This window comes from Solanum verrucosum, unplaced genomic scaffold (genome assembly GCF_900185275.1).
Source record: "Solanum verrucosum unplaced genomic scaffold, falcon-dt-bn FXZP01000229.1, whole genome shotgun sequence".
Lineage (NCBI taxonomy): Eukaryota > Viridiplantae > Streptophyta > Magnoliopsida > Solanales > Solanaceae > Solanum > Solanum verrucosum.
The window spans coordinates 3,915,330-3,933,294 of record NW_026020011.1 but is presented as its reverse complement, the minus strand read 5'-3'; the positions used below and the strand labels follow the sequence as shown (position 1 = coordinate 3,933,294).

The 17,965-nt window shown below is 32.2% G+C and overlaps 3 protein-coding genes across 6 annotated transcripts in view; all 3 read left to right on the top strand.

Annotated features, from left to right (window-relative positions):
• Positions 1-17,965, top strand: part of LOC125819887 (probable rhamnogalacturonate lyase B) — a 425,441-nt gene that overhangs the window by 398,774 nt on the left and 8,702 nt on the right. The window lies entirely within an intron of this gene.
• LOC125819920 (uncharacterized) lies at positions 6,019-10,513 on the top strand. Its single transcript, XM_049499325.1, has 5 exons — positions 6,019-6,255; positions 7,308-7,443; positions 7,917-8,054; positions 8,159-8,280; positions 10,227-10,513. The coding sequence occupies exons 1-5, from the start codon at positions 6,212-6,214 to the stop codon at positions 10,387-10,389; spliced, it is 603 nt and encodes a 200-aa protein (XP_049355282.1). The 5' UTR covers positions 6,019-6,211; the 3' UTR covers positions 10,390-10,513.
• On the top strand, positions 11,339-17,058 carry LOC125819915 (uncharacterized). The gene is made up of 7 exons (XM_049499321.1): positions 11,339-11,382; positions 14,872-15,007; positions 15,165-15,302; positions 15,412-15,533; positions 15,684-15,741; positions 16,315-16,436; positions 16,882-17,058. The coding sequence occupies exons 1-7, from the start codon at positions 11,339-11,341 to the stop codon at positions 17,042-17,044; spliced, it is 783 nt and encodes a 260-aa protein (XP_049355278.1). The 3' UTR covers positions 17,045-17,058.

The following is a 17,965-nucleotide window of genomic DNA, read 5'->3' as shown; positions in this document are numbered from 1 at the left end:
TAAAATTAAAATCCTAGATCCGCCCATCTGTATGTGCAACTACAGGAAAATGCCAGAAACCGATATTTTATACTTAATTTGATCCTAAAATCACAAAAAAAAAAAAAAAAAAAAAGTAGTGAATACAATTGTATTCTGATTCAAAATTTTGAAATACAGCTATAACGTATGGATTTAGGAGAGAAATCAATTAGCGTTTTGGAAATGAGGAAAACGAGGGAATTTACAGTTGATTTGCAAATCTACTACTAATATAGATGTGAGTTCATGCTTGAAATCTGTTAAAACTCACTGAAATTGCTGAAACTATTGAGCTCAAAATTCAAACAAGGTGATGAGTTTAATTATTAGTTAGCCGATAAGCTTAAAATTCTAGATCCGCCTCGAAAAATAGCCAGAAACAAATACTTTTTGAAAACGGAGGAATTTACAGTTGATATTCAGAAGAAAATGAACGGAAAAAGAGAGAGAAAACTTACTTGTAGCGATGAAGAAGACAAAAATGAGGGCTGCGAAGTCGTCGTTTCGGGTCAATTTGAGGAAAAAGTGTATGTAAAAGGCGAAAAAGGAAGAAGAGAAAACCGCTGATGGTTTTTTATTGTGCAATGAAATGCCACGTGTACCAATGAAATGCTTGATTTGATAAATTTGTTAAAAAGTGCCGACGTCAATAGATCGCTGACGCGTGGTGTGGTACTACGGAAAATTATTCCAAATTAAATGCTTTCCTTTTTAATAATTTTCCTTTTATGTGAGATTCTGGATGACGGAATTACCCCTGTTGATTGATTCGTTTGATACACGAGATAAGTAAGAATATTTCTTGGTACATGTACTCATAATTTTGTCACATAAAAGTGGAATGGAGAGAGTATCATTCTTATTTGTCAGTTGTCACATTATATGATTTCATTTTCCTTTTCACGTAAAATTTAGCATGTTTTATAAAATGTTTGGTGGCCAATTTTTCTTTTTTACATCAGAAATCTTATAATAAATATCTTTTTTACAGACGTTTATGTGGAATTGATCAAAACTTGAGTCGTGTTAGACCTTGTGTATATTTCACCTGATATAAGTGTATCTCCAAGATTCAACAAGTTTTTCTAGTATAAAACTAGGCATCAAAAACTAACAAAGATTTTTACCGATAAAAAATCTAATAGAAAATGGGAAAATAAATTTATGTATATATGTATCTTCACACCTTCATAGAAAAGGATCAAGAGTGAGTAAATTATTATAGGTGAAATATTGGATACAAAAATCCTCACATCTGTTCCTCATGAAAACATTTCAAGGCTATTCAATGTATAATGAATTGTCTGTCATAATTGCAGATAATAAAAACGGTATTTGAAATACTAAACTTCATAATGGCTAATTAAAGGACAATTATAATGACAGGTCTAAATTCTAATCATTAATGTCAACATAATTGCTAATAATAGAGTACTACTATTATTTATGGAGAAAAAATATTTAGGACGTAAAATAATATTCTCTTTTAAGTATGAGTAGAAAATAAAATAATTCCTTTTGAGATAGATGCTTTCTTTATTTATTTTTTGGACCTATTTGATCATAAAAATTATTCACTTTTTTAAAAATTAATATTTTTAATCATAAAAAAAATCAAATCCAGCTTAATGTTGTATTTTGAATGTGGCAACTCCTTCGACCTTTAAACAATTCATATTTATGAAATATAATTTATCTTATGGAGAAGGGGTATAAAAGTAAACATAGAATATCCCTCCACTACCAGTACAACTGTACAATAATAATAGAGTATATAAATTATAAAGTATGATTCACATGCTGATAGGACAGAAAAATAATGGCTTCTATTTTCGGATTTTAAGGTTACCACAAAAGGAAGTCGTGCACCGTCCCTTTTAAAAGTTCTAATTTTTATGACAAATTGTCTTTTATTTTGTCTTTTTGTCTACCCAATTTTCATTCTTTTTATCTTTTTTTTTTTTCTTCTCCAAATAAGAGTGGAAATAAAGAAAGAAAAATCCACCCATTATCTAAATCTGGCTAGTGCTCTTTGTTGTGTTTGTTTATATGGTCTTATTACTTAGTGATCTGGTATGCGGTTAAACAGGTTGATCCTAGAGATTATTTTATTTCTTAAGTATGTTGTAGTAGGAAATAATGTAAGAAAATGCTTGTGTATAGAATTTTTTCTTAAGGTAATTGAGTTTTTTCTTTTCTATCAGAAATCTCTATCTAATCTAATTTTTTGAGTTTCATACATGATTAATTAAGTATGTAAACTTTTTATCTGAACTATCACCAAATGTTTATCGAGTTACACGTCAACTATCGGTTGTTCACTTTTTCTACTTGACAACAGTGATATTTCAGGTAGAAAAAGTGAACAATTGATAGTTGAAGTGCACTTTGATTAACATTTAATGATAGTTTAGGTAAGAAACTCACACATATGAAATTCAAACAACTAAAATACTTTAAGTGAGTTTTTAAAAGACTTAGTGCCCATTTGGATGGGATTTTAAGTTGGTCAAACTGACTTAAAAGTCAGTTTTTGACTTGTGAGAGTGTTTGACAATTATAAGAACAATTTAAAATAAGCCAAAAGTTAAAAGTAGGGTGACCCCTACTTTTTTTTTAACTTAAAAGTCATTCTACTTTGATCAAATATTTTACTTTTTTACCCTTAATTCTTTTAAACAATTCCCAAATTCTTTCATGTGATCTATTCAAATTATATGTTTTTGAAATTTAAAATAAGTTGCACATTTAAAATTAACTTAAATATTAAGTTATTTATATTGAATTAAAATATAAATTAATTTTATTTTAATTTTTCTTAGAAATAAAAACCTTAGATTAATCAACTTTTTTATTATGTTAATAGTTTTAAGGGTATTTCAGACATTTTGATTAAAAAAAGTATTTAACAACACTTATTTGCCAAACACATAAACAATTTTTTTTCAAGTGCAACACTTTTATCCAAACACATAACTACTTATTTTTAAAATAACTTTCAGCACTTTAAAAAGTTACTTTTTTTAAGTCAATCCAAACGGGATCTTACTCTTTTTGACCTAATTTATATGACTTACTTTCCTTTTAATCGGTTCCACCTTTATGAAATAACTTATACTCACGCAAATATCTACTACTTATTTTATACCAGAATTTTTTTTTAAAAAAATAATCTAAACTCTGTGTCAAATCGAACTATAAGACACGTGTGTATTAGACAAATGTTTAGTTGGATGAGCCCAACCCATGTGAACAATATTTAGAGGACCAATAAGATTCCTGCCTCGTTAAAATGAACAGAATTTAGTGGCATGTCAATTAATTATGGTAACTAGGGTTTCTGCAATTCCAACTAAAAAGGGGGGACAAGTGTCAATCATCAGCAAAATCAAATTTAGACACACCAATAACCAAGAAAGTGATTTCTACTTTCTATAATACCTTCTTAGAATCCACGTTATAATGAATTATTACTACTCTTATTAATCTGCTTGATAATTGGAGAATTAACTAAAAAAAAAAAAACCACCTATAGCAAGTTGCAACATCACATAATGCAAATGGTGCAAGTTGCACAATTGATAATTATGCTAGCACTATAAGAAGTCGGAGGGTGGATTGGAGTTATGCAGATATTAGTGTTGGGATATATACTATTAACTACGTGTTTAGATATAGTATTTATTATAGAATAATTATTTATAGATCATATATTTGTTTATGGTGTTTGTTTACTTATATAGTAGATGATTTAGTGTATAGAGTTTAAGCTTATACACAGAGGATTAAATCATCGGTTCTTATAAGTATAAAGTTTTTTTTGTTCACAATCTAAGATGGAAATTGGACATGCCATCGGGACGATTGTAGCACAAGATTATATGTAGTTTATCTTGATTATCGGAATGGTATAGTTTCAACTTCTTGTGCTAGTGCATTTTGTATGTATTGAACGGGACCGAGTAGAGATAGTTGCTTTAGACTGACTGACAAAAGCATATTCTTTAAACTATTAAATGTATTTATATTCTTAATCCTGATATAACTATTATGATCTGTATATGTTAATCATCGTTTTGATTTATTAAACGTTTTGATTTATTAAACGGTGAGATTCTAAGATGGGTCAATATTCCTGATAGATTGGATAATGATAATATATATTGGTGAAATAATAAGTTATTAGTTGATGGAATCCATGTCTCGGTATAGAGATTGATGATATGCCTTTTTTAGAAGCTTAAAAGTTTTCATCGTGTCAAACCTTGCAAGTGGATTTAAGAATCCGACACATGAAATAAGTTAAGCAATGCTCTAAAGGAAATTGATCATTGAATTAAGTTCGTCAGTAATTTAATTTATTGATTAGTATCTGTAATCTTAACATGGGGAATTTTGAAATATAAATAGAGGAGTGCAATTACGAATTTCTAGTGGAATGATTTGTAATTTATTATGGTAAGAATAATTCAAATTAATTATTTGGAATTATTTTCATAATAGGAAGCCTCGGTAATTAATTATGTGGTCCCTACCGTGTCCATATTTATCTAGAACTCAGAATTTATTGTAAAGGGAAAAAGGAGAAGTATGTGTCTTTCTCTATTCTAAGGAAAGGGAGAAGGATGTATCTTTCTATGTTCTAAGGCAAGGGAGAAGTATATCACTTTTTCTATTCTAAGGAAAGGAAGAAGGACATGACTTTTTTCTTTTCTAAGGAAAGGGAGATGTACATGTCTTTCTATTCTAAGGAAAAACATGGTATTCCTTTTACTTGGACTAAGAAGAAATCTCTATAAATAGGGATTCTTCTAACCCTTGAAAAATGTTTTTTTTCCATAAAATACTTGTCCACCCAAGTATTGAGAGGGTTCGGAAGTGAACTTGGGATCACTGTAGAAGACCGTAGAACTGTGGTCTAGTTTGTGGACTAACTTATGAATTTGCTTGAAGTTTCTAGCTTGTCGACTAGCTTGTGGATTCACTTGAAGGTATCGGCTCACGCTTCAAGAGGTAATTCTGAAATTAAATTCAGAAAGTTTATATGCCCTAACATGATTGTACTTGTTCTAGTATAAACAACGTATTGTCTTTAATTCATGTAAGTTGTATGATTTTGGTATGCTTTCGCTGTGCATATAGTTTTTCCAACAATTAGTAATGTAAAGATTAATTATAAGAGAATCTACATAGGAGTATTATTTTATGCAAGGTTTAGTTATTCATGTTATTCTACATTTTATTTTGCGTAAAATAATATATATATATATATATATATATATATATATATATATATATATACATAACTTATGCATATATTAGTTATGCGTAATAGTGGAGCCGAAATATTCACTAAAGGGTTTGAAATATGAAGAAGTAAGACACGAAGAAGTAGAATGAGGTTCTTCAACATCTTATGTGTATATATACATAATAAATAATTTTAATCATATGTAACTTTCTATCGCAGGGTTCAAATGCATCCCATAGTCCTTCCTAGTTCTGCCCCTAGTTATGGGGGTGTTTAGTTATTCAAGTTGTTCCATCTTTTATTTTGTATAAAATAATACATAGATTCTCTTATAACTTATAATTGTATTAATTATGCCGATTTCTAAATTGTAAACCAAATACCGTATTATTATTTTTTTAGAAACTTTCATAATGACTATAGTTTGGACATAATTAGATATCTATGTTCTATAGTTTGTTTAATTACAACTCATAGCTATATGCTAGAAGGAGGAGAGAGAGGCCTTGCGTATTGTATTAATGTGTTACCATGAGTGTTTGTGTTACTATTCGTACCACGTTTCGAAAAGAAAAATGGGTCCGGAAAGGTGGCTAGCCCGTACTCCAACTGATCCAACTTAAAGCCCATGAAGCCCAGACCCGTAAGTGAACCAAATTCTACAACTTCCTCCGTTCACCGATTATTTCATCAATCGAGTTGATAATTGCAATTCAGAGAATCTTAGGTTGTTCTTCTGTTTAAGCAAACAATTCAATTCTGAACAATTTATCTGAAAATTTTGATTCGAATTGAACAATTTGAAATATAGTCGAATGTATGTAGAAGATTCAATGGAAAAAAAAAATTAATTTATCATCTTCTTTCTCGATTACTGAATTTTGATTCATCCCTTTTTCACTATTATTATCTCAGAGATTTTTTTTTTGGAGGAGAATAATGGCGGTAGCTTCTGATCAAGCCACAAGTATCTGCAGTTACTGGTAAGTTCGTTCTCAATTTTTAAATTTTTTTTAGAAGATAGAAATGTATGAAAACTATAAATTCCATAATTATTTTTCGTTTTTAGTCCCTTAGCTGGAATTTATATACACAGTATTTGGGTTTGTTTGCCTCTTGGATACTAGAGTGCATTGAAATCGTGGTGTGTTTTAACTCTGTATCAATTTTTTTGTCTGATTTTACTTGACGGACTTTTGAATTTTGTGGTCTTAAAGTAAAGATATATTAAAGATATCAAAATGTATGTGAAAAGTTAAAATTAAAGAGTTTCCAAAAAAGAATTAAGGAAAAAATAAGATTTTCCTTAGCTCATTCGGAAGGAGCGCATAATGTATGCTTGACCACTTGATGAAATCTTGAGGGAAGTGGGGTAAATGACGCATACTATAGGAAGGGTTTCTCTTTGGATGATAGGTATTGTAGCTGGTATTCTTGTAATTGGTTTAATAGGTATTTTCTTTTATTGTTCATATTCCGGATTGGATTCATCCCTGTTGCAATCGTCTTAATTGAATTGTCGACATGAAAGCGAAAGCACTCAATGGTTGCCAAAAAAGGGAAGAGACATTCTTGTTGAAATGGACTAAAAAGGAAAGTGAGACAAACGAATTAAAATGGAGGGAGTAATTTTCATTTATCAGCAAAAACTGATCATGATTTTAGCTTGGTTAAGGGGATGCATTACTTGCAATTTGGGTTCATTAGCAAGCCACGGTCTGGCTACCCTTGAACTAGGTTGGGGCGAAAAATTCCATAATCCAAACGTTGGTTAGAGTTTGCAATGTGCATATAAGGTACAATATGGAAAATCAAATACCAGCTAGACTATTGGTGTCTACTTGTATATTGTGATGTTGGCGCAAGTGTTAATGGGTGTTTTATCTTTCGATATATTTTGCACGGGGGATGTGAGCTACATGTGAATTTACTATTTAATCCTCATTTCCGATGGAAGTTGAAGAGTTCATGTCTTTAATATATGATGAATGATCTCTGGGATTGTGGATAACACATTGTAAAATTTTGTTTCCAGTGACAGAGCGATTCCTTCTTCCAATCTCGATTTGCATGTTGCTCACTGCTCCCGGAAGCTTGAAAAATGTAAAATTTGCGGGGATGTGGTTCCAAAAAAACATGCAGAAGAACATTTCTTGAGCACTCATGCTCCGGTAAGTGAACCTATTGTTTAATCTCGTCATTTTTTGTCAATGATGCCGTGGGATTTTACAGGGAAAAAGTTCATTTTTTCCCTTCTCTACTTGCATTCTCAACTTTTACACGCAAGGAGTTCTCGATTTCCTATAACTGTATCCATTGAATCCAATATATATTGGTCCCTTTTGAGATAGATATCTTAATTTTATCAATTCGATTTCCTTTATTTTCCAGTTTGCTTCCAGATACTGTTTGTGTGAATATGCACATTTGTCAGTTCTGTGTTTGTAAATACATATTTTTGTACCTCGTTTCATGGCTGTGCAATACAAAAGGAAAGGATAGAACTTCCTTCTTAATTTTGTTATAATAACATTAAGTATGGTGTAAGGTGTTGCTACTGAATTCTTCTCACTTCTTCAAAGTTGCTGTTCTTTAATAAGCTAGCTTCAAACTTTCTAATGTGATATTATGCATGAATTTTTAGGTAGCCTGTTCTTTGTGTAGCGAGACAATGGAGCGTGAGGTATTAGGTGTTCACAAAGGTGAAAATTGCCCACAAAGGATTGTGACATGCGAGTATTGCGAATTTCCTTTGCCTGCAATTGATTTATTTAAGCATCAGGTTATAATTACTATCTATGATTAAGCTTCTTTCTGGTTTGTACTTTTTCTGGAATGTTTGAACTTCAGTATCCTGCTGTTATAATATCTGCATTCCTTTACCAGGAAGTATGTGGGAATAGAACAGAACTCTGTCATATGTGTAGCAGATACATTAGGCTCCGTGAAAGAGATGTCCATGAGAGTAGATGTAATGGAGGCACAAACGTCATTGCAGAATCTTCCAGGTATACAGACCTAAAAAATTTATTTAGTTGACATTTTTCATGTCTCCAAGGTCGTTTTGAACCTTCCCTTTCAAAGTTGAGTAGATTTGGCTTTGAATTCTTGGTGATGTTTATGAGGTCCAACCGTCAGTCCAGCGGAAACATGCATCTCTCTGTTATTCTTACCTCAACGTAATTGTCGCTCAGACATGCATTTCATGCTTATACTTTGCTTTTCCTCTCTTGTTGGTACAAGTGGTCTATGGATCTTGTCGCAATGATAAGTGAACACCGACTTACAAGACTTAGAACCCCTTCGTTAACCCCACCCCTCTTTAATCTGAAGACAAAAAGAAAACATAAAAGTGGAAACATGCTGTATAGATGCACTGTGGAGTGTGACCATGATACAATGAGCCTAATATCATCATGGCTGGATATGGAAGGTCGTTGATTAGTGATCATGACTAATAAACCTGACATCATAAAGGGTATATAGGTTCCAGTTTGTAATCTTTTGATATGGTGTTGAGTCATTTTCTATTCCTGGAAACGTGTCAAGTTTTCTGGTTAGCAACTGTGACAAGGCTTGCTACCATGGAATACGTTTCTGCTTTTCGATTCAATCCAACTTGACACAAGCTCGTCTAAAGGGATATTGGATAAGTTGCTTTTTGAACAATGTATGTTTTTTTATGACAAGGGAATCCGCAGCCTCTACCCTTTGGGTGCACACAGGGTAAACCCCGTTCTTGTGCTATAGCTCACAAGCCACACAGGAGTAGTAAATTGCACTAGGCAAGCCCCATGCGACAAGCTCAACCCTGAGGCCAACCCCCTGTTGTATAGCTATGTATGTTGCTATGAAAATCAGTATTAATTTTATAAATAGCATCTAAAATGCACAGAACATGGTACTAGTTATGTTGGTTTTAATACATGTTAATTCACTTCCTAACCAGCATCCAAACGACTCTTGAGTTTATTAACTTCCGTGGGAAGGCAGTTAAATCACACCCTTTCGTCTATTATTATTTGAAAACCATAACGTTCTGCATAGGGGGTTGCGTGAGCTAACAATTGCTCATTTTATCATCACATCTTTTGATCCTCAACTCAGGCTTCTCATACACTATATCTAAAGCCCGCTTTTCTCAAATATGTCCCTGTTCCACCAATGTAATATACTGTAAATTTGACAAACTTCGAAGTTCCAGAGTCTCTAAATATGTGAGAGCCATATTCCATTAAGCAGAAAGAGTTCTTTCTAACTAGAGATGATCAAATGTATTAAGGGAGGACAAAGCACAGAAGAAGAAAGCAAAAACTTTCTTGATGGACATAGATAAGATAGACGTAGGATTAACCACAAAGAAAGAAGAAAAAAGAAACACCAGTGTAGCCTTAGAAAAAATTAGAGTTTGATCACCCTTTATTGGGCAGTAAAACATAAAGGAAACAAGCATATACATATTTATATGCATGTATTATGGATGAGAAACAAGTGTACAAACATATGTCTCCTGGCCATGTCTGACCTAGATTTTATCAGAGATTCTTGTGTATATTCACGTTCAGCACACCAGATACGGTGTTTGGTTACCAGTTTACAATCCTACATAACTAAAACATGTATAAGTTATGAGTCAATTTATGCATTAGTTATACATGATAGAAAACTAAGGTAACTCTGCATAACTAAAACTACCTGTGTAACTCTAACCAACAACCAAACGACCCCTCAAGGTGCTCCTAAAGATGTGCATGTGGTTATTCAGATTGTTGCTTAGACATAGGTCTCTCTCTTCCTACATTCCAATTGTTTCCATCATATGTCGCGTCCAATAAAGTAAATACACTTCTAAACCATCTACTTATACTCTCTGCAACTGTACTATTGTCTATTGTGCTGCTATATCTTCTGCTCTGGTCTTTACTTTTTCGTCGTGTTTCTTGTATCTTTGAAGGAACACTAGTCCAGCTGAGAGAGATCACCACGATGCTCCTAGAAGGCAACCACATGAAGCTTCCAGGAAGCGGCTTCTATTTACAATTGCTATAACGGGCGTTGCTGTTTTGTTTGGCTCACTTATTTTCCAGAAAAAAGCTGAACACAGTCAAATGCCTTAGCATCTTTACTGTTATCCATGAACTGATATTATGTCAATTTTAATTAGGAGTTCCAAGAATCCATAATGTACCTACAAAGAACTAACATGCAATCAAAGATATGAACAATTACTGTTGTATGTAATCAATTTTTGTTTCTAGTTGATCAAAATAATGTAATTTGTCTTCTTGGAAATAATGCCATCATGATGCTATAGGAGGCAATGATTAGTAGCGTTGGCACGTCACTCCGCTCACTTGGTTGTAAAGACATTCATCTAAGACTTTCTCCTTAGACAACATTTTATCAACACAAACGAGGGTTTCGCTCGTTATAGGACTTGACCAAACATCTCACTATTGGGCAATATTCAATATATCATTTTTACTCAAAAACTTGGGCAATGGTAGAAAAGGAAAACAGAATAATATGGACTTTGTTTATTTTAGTGGGAAAGGAAAACATAAGCATATTATATACAATTATAGGGTTAACGTAAATTTATTTTTTGTAATAAACAATAGGCATCATAGTCCTAATAGGTTAGAGTTAGGGTTTAAGAGGTTTTATCTCTTTTCTTTTATATATATATATATATATATATATATATATATATATATATATATATATATATATATATATAAAATATAAATACAATGAGAAAAAAAATCTTCTAAATATTATCGGTCTTCTTCTGTTTCAAGTTTGTTTGATTTTTGCAGAATCTCAGGTTGATTTTTCTATTTAAGCAAATAATTGAATTTTGAATAAAATTTATGTGAAAATTTTAATTGGAATTAAACAAATTCAAATAGAGTTGAATTTATATAGATTATTCAATCGATTTTTTTTTATTATAGTTAAACTATCATGTTCCTTCTCGATTGTTGAATTTTGATTAATCCTTTTTTTTTTCTTTGTTATTATGTTAGAGGTTTTAATCAAATTAAGTGCTTTTTGTCGGGAATAATGGATGTAGCTTCTGATCAAGTCACAAGCATTTGCACTCACTGGTAAGTTGCATATAATTGTTGTTATAAAGTTACCTTTGGGTGCTTAAATCCCGTTCCTATGTAATAGCTCGCAAATCACATAGGAGAGGTAACCAACGAGCTCGACTTCGAAGGCAAACTCTTGCTTTCGGTGGCAAGGGGTTTTGAACTTGAGACTTCCAATATGGAAGTCCCAAGCCCAAACCACTGGGCCACCCCGAAGATAGTTAGAAGTGGAGTAAATTTCTCAAAAATCACTTGTGAAATTATTTATATTTAGCAAAGTTAATTTAATTGGTATCAATGAAGTCATTAAATTTAGAATTAATGGTCAAAAAACATCTAATTATGCTAAGTGCGTCTTTTACCATAATACAGGACCATAATTTATTTTTTTATGTCACATAGACAGGACACACAAGTAATAAAATACTTTAAAACCCCAATATCAAATTGACATGTTTTTCCATTGTGGTATTCAATTTTTTTTCATAAATACTTTGATTTGATGTACTTGAGTTGGGTTTTTTTGGAAACAACCTTTCTATCTCTCCAAGACAAGGGTAAGGGTAAGGGTAAGGTATGCATACACTCTAGCCTCTACAAACCCCCACTTGTAGATTACACTGTGTTATTATTTCATGTTTTTGTTACCTTTGCTGGAATTACTAAAGACAATATTTGGGTTTGGTTTTAGCTGCAACTTCTTGTCCCTAGTTAAGTGAAAAAGGAAAAGGCTTTAAAGATGGAAGCATTACCAAAATAAGCTATTTTAAAAATCAATTCACCAAACTAATACGCTTTTTAATTTTTTTACAAAAGTAGTATAAACGTACTTCATGGTAACGTTTTAGGTTATTTTTATTTTAAAAATTCAACGGACAAAAAATGACGGAGCTGACGACGTTAAATGAATAAATGTTACTGTGAGTAACGTTTTAGGTGTAAAACGTTACTCACAATAACGTTTGTTGAGAATCCAATCACGTCAACCCTGCAAATGCAGAATCAAATCATGCAAATGTAGTTACTATGAGTAACGTTTACTAAGAATCCAATCACGGGTCTTCGACTCCTGCAAATTTAGCTATAAAACGTTACTCATATTAACGTTTTACCTCAAAAACGTGTCTGTCAGTTACAACACTCTGTTAAAGTCATATTCCTCCATTTTTTAAACTGACCACATGTGATTATTAAAAAAAATGTTGTTGTAAGGAATGTTTTGCATATTCCAACAATATTCAACAAAACTTTTACTTGTGTTGCCCATTGTTAAAATAATATTCACAAAACTTCATCAGGTATGAATTAAATAAGTCAAGTTTATCATATTATGTTAAGTTCTTACTATAGCTTTAAAATTATTTTTCTAATTTATTAATATTATTTAAAAAAATCTCTTAATAATATGATAAACTTGACGTATTTAATTCATACCTGATGAAGTTTTGTGGATATTATTTTAACAATGGGCAACACAAGTAAAAGTTTTGTTGAACATTGTTGGAATATGCAAAACATTCCTTACAACAACATTTATTTTATAATCACATGTGGTCAGTTTAAAAAATGGAGGGATATGACTTTAACAGAGTATTGTAACTGGCAGTCACGTTTTTGAGGTAAAACGTTACTCATTATAGCTAAATTTGCATGAGTCGAAGACCCGTGATTGGATTCTTAGTAAACGTTACTCATGGTAACGTTTTACACCTAAAAAATTATTGTGAGTAACGTTTTAGGTGTAAAACGTTACTATGAGTAACATTTTAAATTTGCAGGATTTGATTCTGCATTTGCAGGATTGACGTGATTGGATTCTCAATATACATTATTGTGAGTAACATTTTACACCTAAAACGTTACTCATAGTAACGTTTATTCATTTAACGTCGTCAGCTCTGTCAGTTTTTGTCCGTTGAATTTTTAAAATAAAAATAACCTAAAACGTTACCATGAAGTACATTTATACTACTTTTGTAAAAAAATTAAAAAGCGTATTAGTTTGGTGAATTGGTTTTTAAAATAGCTTATTTTGGTCAAAACTCCTTAAAGATGGGATGCTAGTTTGCATTGACAATTTAATACACCATACTGATGTGTTTAAGTGCAAGGATGCGCAAGTGTGAGAGGTTGGTTGTAGTCAACGGTTAGAAGAGGTGGAGATACGCTGAAGAACTGTGAGAGATGATTAGACGGGATATGACACAACTTTAGCTGACTGAGAATGACCTTAGATAGGAATGTATAAAGGTGTGTTGTCACACTTTATGTGGAAGAGGCAGGGGTCTAGCCCCCTCTCCTCTTTTTTTTTTTAGTAGTATTCTTTAGTTATCGCATAGTTTCTTGTTCTTCGTTGTTACTACTGATTGTTGCTACATTTGTTTTGTATCTTGCTACTGTATTGTCTTATATAATTTACGATCCTATGTCGGATACATTTCTTTTGAGCCGATCGAGGGTCTACTAAAAGTAGCCTCTCTACCCCATAAAGGTAGGAATAAGGTTTGCGTATCCTACCCTCTCCACAGGGCCGGCTCTATGCATACTTTAATAAGGCATTGGCCTTAGGCCCCCAATTTTAGGGGGCCTCAATTTTTTACCAAAAATATATTATGTGTTAATTTTTTATAGAAAAAATATTGATTATTTATAATAAAAAGTATAAATTTAAAATTATTATTTTATTTTCTTCAACCTCATTCAAATAGAAGAAATCAAGAAAATATTGTTTTATTTCTTACACTCTCTCCACTAATACTCACATTACTTAATTCTTTTTAACTCCTTTTACACTCTCTTCTTTAAATTTTTGATAAGTTAGAGTAATATTCTGTCAAAAATATCAATTAATAGTCAAAAAGTGTTTAACAAAGTGAATTGTAAATTCTTTTTTCCATTTCTTCATAGATTTTCAAGCATTACAACAACCATAGTAAAATGTGGGGTAACCAAATTATCAACTTCATCAAAGCTATGGTTCTAACTCTTATACTTAATTGAAATTTGTCAACTTATTACTTGTAGAACTATGTTAACAATTCATATAATGATTGCCCGAGTAAAATTATATTTTCAACGTTGAATTGATAAATCTTATTTAAAACTAATAATTGAAAAAGAAATCGAATAAATCATTTCTATATAAAAAATATTAAGTAATACTTTGCATTTAAAAATGTAAGAAAAATAAATTTTAAATAAATGCATGTGAAGTTTATTTAGATTTTAGGCCTCTAATTAAGATTTCGCTTTAGGCCTCCGATTACGTTGAGCCGCCCCTGCCTCTCCAGACTCCACTTGTGGTGTTGTTGTAATTCATTTCGTGGCGGGGTTGTGAGCTACAGGAAAATGTGGATTTATTCAATCATATCATGCTAAATGTCATATTTATTCAAGTTTCACCTTGTATGTTTGTCAGTTTCTTCTTATCTGACTCTAAATATGATCTTTTCCTATGTTGTGTTATTATTCATAATTTGCTGATTTGAATCGTTCTGTTTCCAGTGACAGAGCGATTCCTTCTTTCAATCTCGATTTGCATGTTGCTCACTGCTCACGGAAGCTTGAAAAATGTAAACTCTGTGGGGATATGGTTCCAAAAAAACATTCAGATGAACATTTCTTGAGCACTCATGCTCCTGTAAGTGAACCTATTCGTTTTTTCCCTTCTCTAATTGCATTCTCAACTTTTACACGCATGGAGTTCTCAATTATCTATAACTATATCAATTAATCCCGTGTATTGTATTGCTTGCTCATTGATCTCTTCGATCCTTTTTATGCATGTTAATTTTCAGGTATCCTGCTCCTTGTGTAGCGAGACAATGGAGCGTGAGGTATTAGCCGTTCACAAAGGTGAAAATTGCTCACAAAGGCTTGTGGCATGCAAGTATTGCGAGTTTCCATTGCCTGCAATTGATTTATTTATGCATCAGGTTATAACGACTATCTATGATTGAGCTGTTTGTTCTATTTTGTACCTTTTCTGGTTAAATGATTGAACGATCGTATCCTGCTGTTATAATATCTGCATTCCTTTGCCAGGATGTATGCGGGAATAGAACAGAACTCTGCCAGCTGTGTAACGGATATATTAGACTCCGTGAAATAATGGTCCATGAGAGTAGATGCAATGGAGGTACAGATAACATCTCAGAATCTTCCAGGTATTACGAACCTAAAATGTTCATTTAGTTGGGATTTTTCGTGTCTCCAAGGTCGTTTTGAACCTTTCTCTAAAGACTAAAAGCTGAGCAGATCTTTGATTGTGTGGTTGTATTTTCATCATTTGCTAATTTGAATTGTTTTGTTTCCAGTGACGGATCGATTTCTTCTTCTAATGCAGAAGAACATTTTTTGAGTAATGATGCACTGGTAAGTGAAGAAAATCAAAACTGTCTCGTTATATTATTTTAAGTTTCCTATTCCTCATTCACTCATAACGTTTGCTTAATAAATCACATTACTATACACATTTTTTGTTAATGTTGCCCTTCTCAAATGCCTTGGTGGTTCGTGCTATCAACAAAGCTAACATTTACGCGTTCAGCCTGTCCTGGACCTAGTTTCAGGGCTTAAGAGTTCTTGAACGAAGTCTTTAAGAACATTCGATTTAAGTTATGCCTCTTTCTTCTTCTAAAGTTTTTGCATTTGATGAAGATATATGTTTTGTTCTCCCTCTCACCTGCTATGCTTCTGTCATTCTGTTTATGAGAAGGATATCTTTGGCCTTCTCTTTTTCGTAGGCTAGGGGATAACATTCTTTTCCTACTTCTTCATAGTTGGCGAGTTTCTTTTCCCTGCAATTGATTTAGTTGAGCATGAGGTTATAATTTAGGGGATAACATTCTTTTCCTATGATCAAGCTTCTTTCTAATTTGTACTTTTTTCTGGAATGTTTGAACTTTCCAGTATCCTGCTGTTATAATATTTGCAATCGTTAAGCAGGAAGCATGCGGGGATAAAACAGAACGCTGTCATCTGTGTAGCAGATATATTACTCTCCGTGAAAGAGATGTTCACGAGAGTAGGTGTATTGGTGGCACAGACACCATTTCAGAATCTTCCAGGTATACGAACCTGAAACTTTGATCTAGTAGACACTTTTCATGTCTCCGTAGTCGTTTTGAACCTTCCTTTCAAAGTTGAGAGTAGATTTGGCTTTGATTCTTTGGTGATGTTTATGAGGTCCAACCATTAGTCCATCGGAAACATGCATCTCTCTGTCATTCATACCTTAATGTAATTGTCGCTCAGACATGCATTTCATGCCTTTATTTTGCCTTTCCTCTCTTGTTTTGGTACGAGTGGTCTATGGATCTTGTCTCAACGATTAGTGAGCACTGATACCATTATAATTCTAACCAGCAACCAAACGACCCTATAAAGTGCTCCTAAGTAAACAATCTACTAATACTTTGTGCAACTGTAGTACTATTGTGCTGCTATATCGTATGTTCGTGTGGCAAGTTCCCTGGTCTTTACTTTTTCGTCGTGTTTGTTGTATCTTTGAAGCAGCACTAGTCCGGCTGAGAGAGATCACGGGGATCCTAGAAGGAAGCTACGAGCAGTTCCCAAGACGCGGCATCTGTTTACAACACTTGCAATAACAGGCATTGCTGTTTTAGTAGGCACACTTATTTTCCAGAGGAAAACTGCAGACACTCAAGTTTCCTAGCAGATTTACTGTAATGATCCATCAACTGATACTTTTATCAAATTGTGTTTCTTACTATCTGAAAAGTTAAAATAACAATATCTGCGTCCTAGAGTTCATAATGTACTTACTTGTTCAACTTTATACATGCTTAAGTGTTTACTCGTGCACCTAAGGTCAATTTAAAGGACACGTTTATGTTTATGTCTTTTAATTGTACTTGTCCGCTTCAGATTTTGCATGTCCTTTTAAGACAAAATGATTAATATATGTATTTTATCACAAGATACATATGATGTTTAATTTTAAGTTTTGACAAATGATTTTTAAAAATAAGTAACTAATATTAAGGATAAAATATGAAAAAAAAGATATTTTTGTCTTGACCTATGAAATACTTATTTTTATTATTGTGAATAAGTAAAAGTGAACGTGGAGTTTAATGAAAGATATATGAGAGAAAATGACATATTGAAAGAGGGGAAAGAAGTATGAAACATAAATATTAGGTGGAGACTACAATTCCCACTTGTCCCAATTGGCTTATCTCAGAAGAATATTCAAATCAAAATGTGGATAAAAAGTAATTTCAGTATAACGATATTAATATTAATTTTGTACACTCTTTAAGAATAATATTTGGTGGCAAAATTGATTCATTATGATTTGCATGGAGACAAAAAAAAAATGTGGCACATAATTTGATTTTGTTCTGTTATTATCTATTATTTCTTTTTTTATACTTTGATTATGATTATTTTTGGTGAATTAAGTAAAAGTATGAAAAAAGAATGATACGAAAATTCAAATTCAAATATGAAAAAAAAATTTAAAAAAATAATAATAAGTATTACTATATATAATAAGTGGGAATATCTACTACTTAGCACATGACAAGTGTTACATGAGCTTAGATAGTGTTGTACATTCTTCTTTTATGGT

Excerpts from the sequence above, each read along its gene's own strand:
- LOC125819915 (XM_049499321.1), top strand. The coding sequence starts at position 11,339 with ATGGATGTAGCTTCTGATCAAGTCACAAGCATTTGCACTCACTG. Across the intron at positions 15,303-15,411 it reads TTGATTTATTTATGCATCAG|GATGTATGCGGGAATAGAAC; the intron begins GTTATAACGACT and ends TTCCTTTGCCAG. Across the intron at positions 16,437-16,881 it reads ACCATTTCAGAATCTTCCAG|CAGCACTAGTCCGGCTGAGA; the intron begins GTATACGAACCT and ends GTATCTTTGAAG.
- LOC125819920 (XM_049499325.1), top strand. The coding sequence starts at position 6,212 with ATGGCGGTAGCTTCTGATCAAGCCACAAGTATCTGCAGTTACTG. Across the intron at positions 6,256-7,307 it reads ACAAGTATCTGCAGTTACTG|TGACAGAGCGATTCCTTCTT; the intron begins GTAAGTTCGTTC and ends TTTTGTTTCCAG. Across the intron at positions 8,281-10,226 it reads GTCATTGCAGAATCTTCCAG|GAACACTAGTCCAGCTGAGA; the intron begins GTATACAGACCT and ends GTATCTTTGAAG.